Below are 2,559 nucleotides of genomic sequence, written 5' to 3'. Positions count from 1 at the left end.
TCACTCTGCCATAACAATTGTAAACCACCTCACTCTGCCATAACAATTGTAACCCACCTCACTCTGCCATAACAATTGTAACCCACCTCACTCTGCCATAACAATTGTAACCCACCTCACTCTGCCATCCCGTGCGACGGACTGGGCAGCGCCCTTAGTGTTTTAATTCTGCTACGAACATGCTTGTGTTTGGGTTTTGAGTATGGTTTGATCTTTGTGACTTACTATCACACCAATACCTGCTGATGCATATATCAGTTGTGGTAACATTGGTTCGTGGGTTGATATCTGTGACTGAATAACACACCAACACCTGCTGATGTATATATCAGTTATCTGCATCATGTCGAACCAATGGTGTGTGCTGATCTCAGGTTCTCACGAGACTATACACGATTGATTCACTTATACTCCCACGTAACCTCTAACCACAGCAGACGAGGGCAAGAAGAAAGAGAAGAAGTCACGCTTCCGAAACATGCTGGACAGCTTCACAGGCTCAGAGGAAAAGTAAGACGCCGGTATCCCCAACAGTATCTATTGCGCATCTGTGCTACAGCAAGCCCTGAGGTTCTTTTGTGATATCTTGTAACTCACATCCGCGGGTGTGATTCGATGATTCGACCGTAACGTGGCCTATCCAACACATCATGCTTATCCAAATATTATTATCTCAAACAATATACCAGACGCGCCACTACGCCCACGTCGAGTGCCGCAAACGTAGCAACCGACGGTGCATTGCACAGCGAGATTCACGCCATGCCAACGGAAACAGGCCAAACCACCAAGGACAAGGACAAGAAGACTAAGAAGTCGCATGAGAGGTCACAGTCCCTGGGCGGGTTGTTACCGACTGAGGCGCCGATAGCTGAGACTGGACGGAAGGGGCTTGCACGGCAGGCTTCGGCGTTTGAGCAGGGTGGGTGAATGGGTGCATCGCTGTACGTTGTAAATGTGCACTTCTTATGGGGGTTAGAGGTTACTGTAATTGTAAATGTGCACTTCTTGTGAGGGTTAGAGGTTACTGTAATTGTTGTAAATGCGCACTTCTTGTGGGGGTTAGAGGTTACTGTAGTTGATGTAAATGTGCACTTCTTTTGGGGGTTAGAGGTTACTGTAGTTCTGTTCTCGGATGTTGCCTCTGTTAAGCAACCCGCGATGCTGTGGTGACTGCTATTCAGGTTTTTGTGGATCTGTTTGGATGCCTGCCTATCCTTGATTTTGATTGGTAGCTTGTGGATCACTGCGGGTGTCTATCCTTGATTTTGATTGGTGGCTTCAACTATACGAGTGCCGTGCATGGTACCCCCAGGGAATGTGATGGGTTGTTGGCTTGTTGTTCCTATCTTTGATTTTGATTGGTAGCTTGTGGATCTCTGTGGGTGTCTATCCTTGATTTTGATTGGTAGCTTCAACTTTACGAGTGCCGTGCATGGTACCCCCAGGGAATGTGATGGGTTGTTGACTGGTTGTTTCTGCGGAGACTATAAAAGAACACAAAACCTCAATCGATCGCTAACCGTTGCATCCCTATAGTGCCCGTGTAAGCTCTTAGCAGCTACGGCTAGTTGGATATGTCCGCCATTTTATAGTGACTAATTTAAAGAGGCACAGAGTCAATACCAGGACGGCTGATCTGCCTTTGTTGTGTATCGTCTGTGTGACAAGCATCCAAATGGCAGTGCCAAGCCCTTAGAGAATTTGAAAACGTTGACTTGCTATATAATATATATATAAGCACGACTATATATATATAAGCACAACTATATGTTATGCATAAGCACGACTATATATATAAGCACGATTATATGTATAGGCACGACTATATACATAAGCACGACTATATATATAAGCACTATATATATAAGCACGACTATATATATATAACCACGACTTTATATATAACCACGACTATATATATAACCACGACTATATATATAACCACGACTATATATATAACCACGACTATATTTATAACCACGACTATATATATAAACACGACTATATATATAACCACGACTGTATATATAACCACGACTATATATATAACCACGACTATGTATATAGGCACGACTATATATATAGGCACGACTATCTATATAACCACGACTATATATAACCACGACTAAATGTATAACCACGACTATATACATAACCACGACTATATATATAACTTCGACTATATATATAACCTCGACTTTATATATAACCACGACTATATATATAACCTCGACAATTCCCTTATCTATAATATATAAAAACAAAGTGGTACATATACGCACCTTGTTTACTATACTGAGTGCAAGGCGTTGTCAAATATGATATGAGACAAAATTAGTCAACTTAACGATTTGCCTAACGTATACCTACACAGGCACCAGTATAGACAACAGGCCGAAAGATAAGGAGAAAGACAAGGGCAAGCCTCACACTAACATCTTCGGCATCTTCACGAAAAAAGCGTCTAAACATAATATTTGTAAGGCAGATGTTCATCGGGAAAATACAGTTGTTGGTCCGTGCCTAATTATTCATATTGATGGATATACCATGCAA

General features: G+C 42.1%; 1 protein-coding gene across 1 annotated transcript; it reads left to right on the top strand.

The window, feature by feature from the left end:
* Nucleotides 1-343: 343 nt before the first annotated feature.
* Nucleotides 344-2,482, top strand: SARC_12811 (hypothetical protein; the record flags this gene model as incomplete). Its single annotated transcript, XM_014293074.1, has 4 exons — nucleotides 344-374; nucleotides 435-510; nucleotides 690-922; nucleotides 2,378-2,482. Coding segments are annotated over 4 exons (445 nt in total), but the record flags the coding sequence as incomplete, so codon positions are not given.
* Between the last annotated feature and the right edge of the window lie 77 nt (nucleotides 2,483-2,559).

Source organism: Sphaeroforma arctica (genome assembly GCF_001186125.1).
Source record: "Sphaeroforma arctica JP610 unplaced genomic scaffold supercont1.2611, whole genome shotgun sequence".
NCBI lineage: Eukaryota > Ichthyosporea > Ichthyophonida > Sphaeroforma > Sphaeroforma arctica.
Note: the sequence above shows the minus strand (reverse complement) of the source record. Positions and strands in the feature narration are given on the sequence as shown.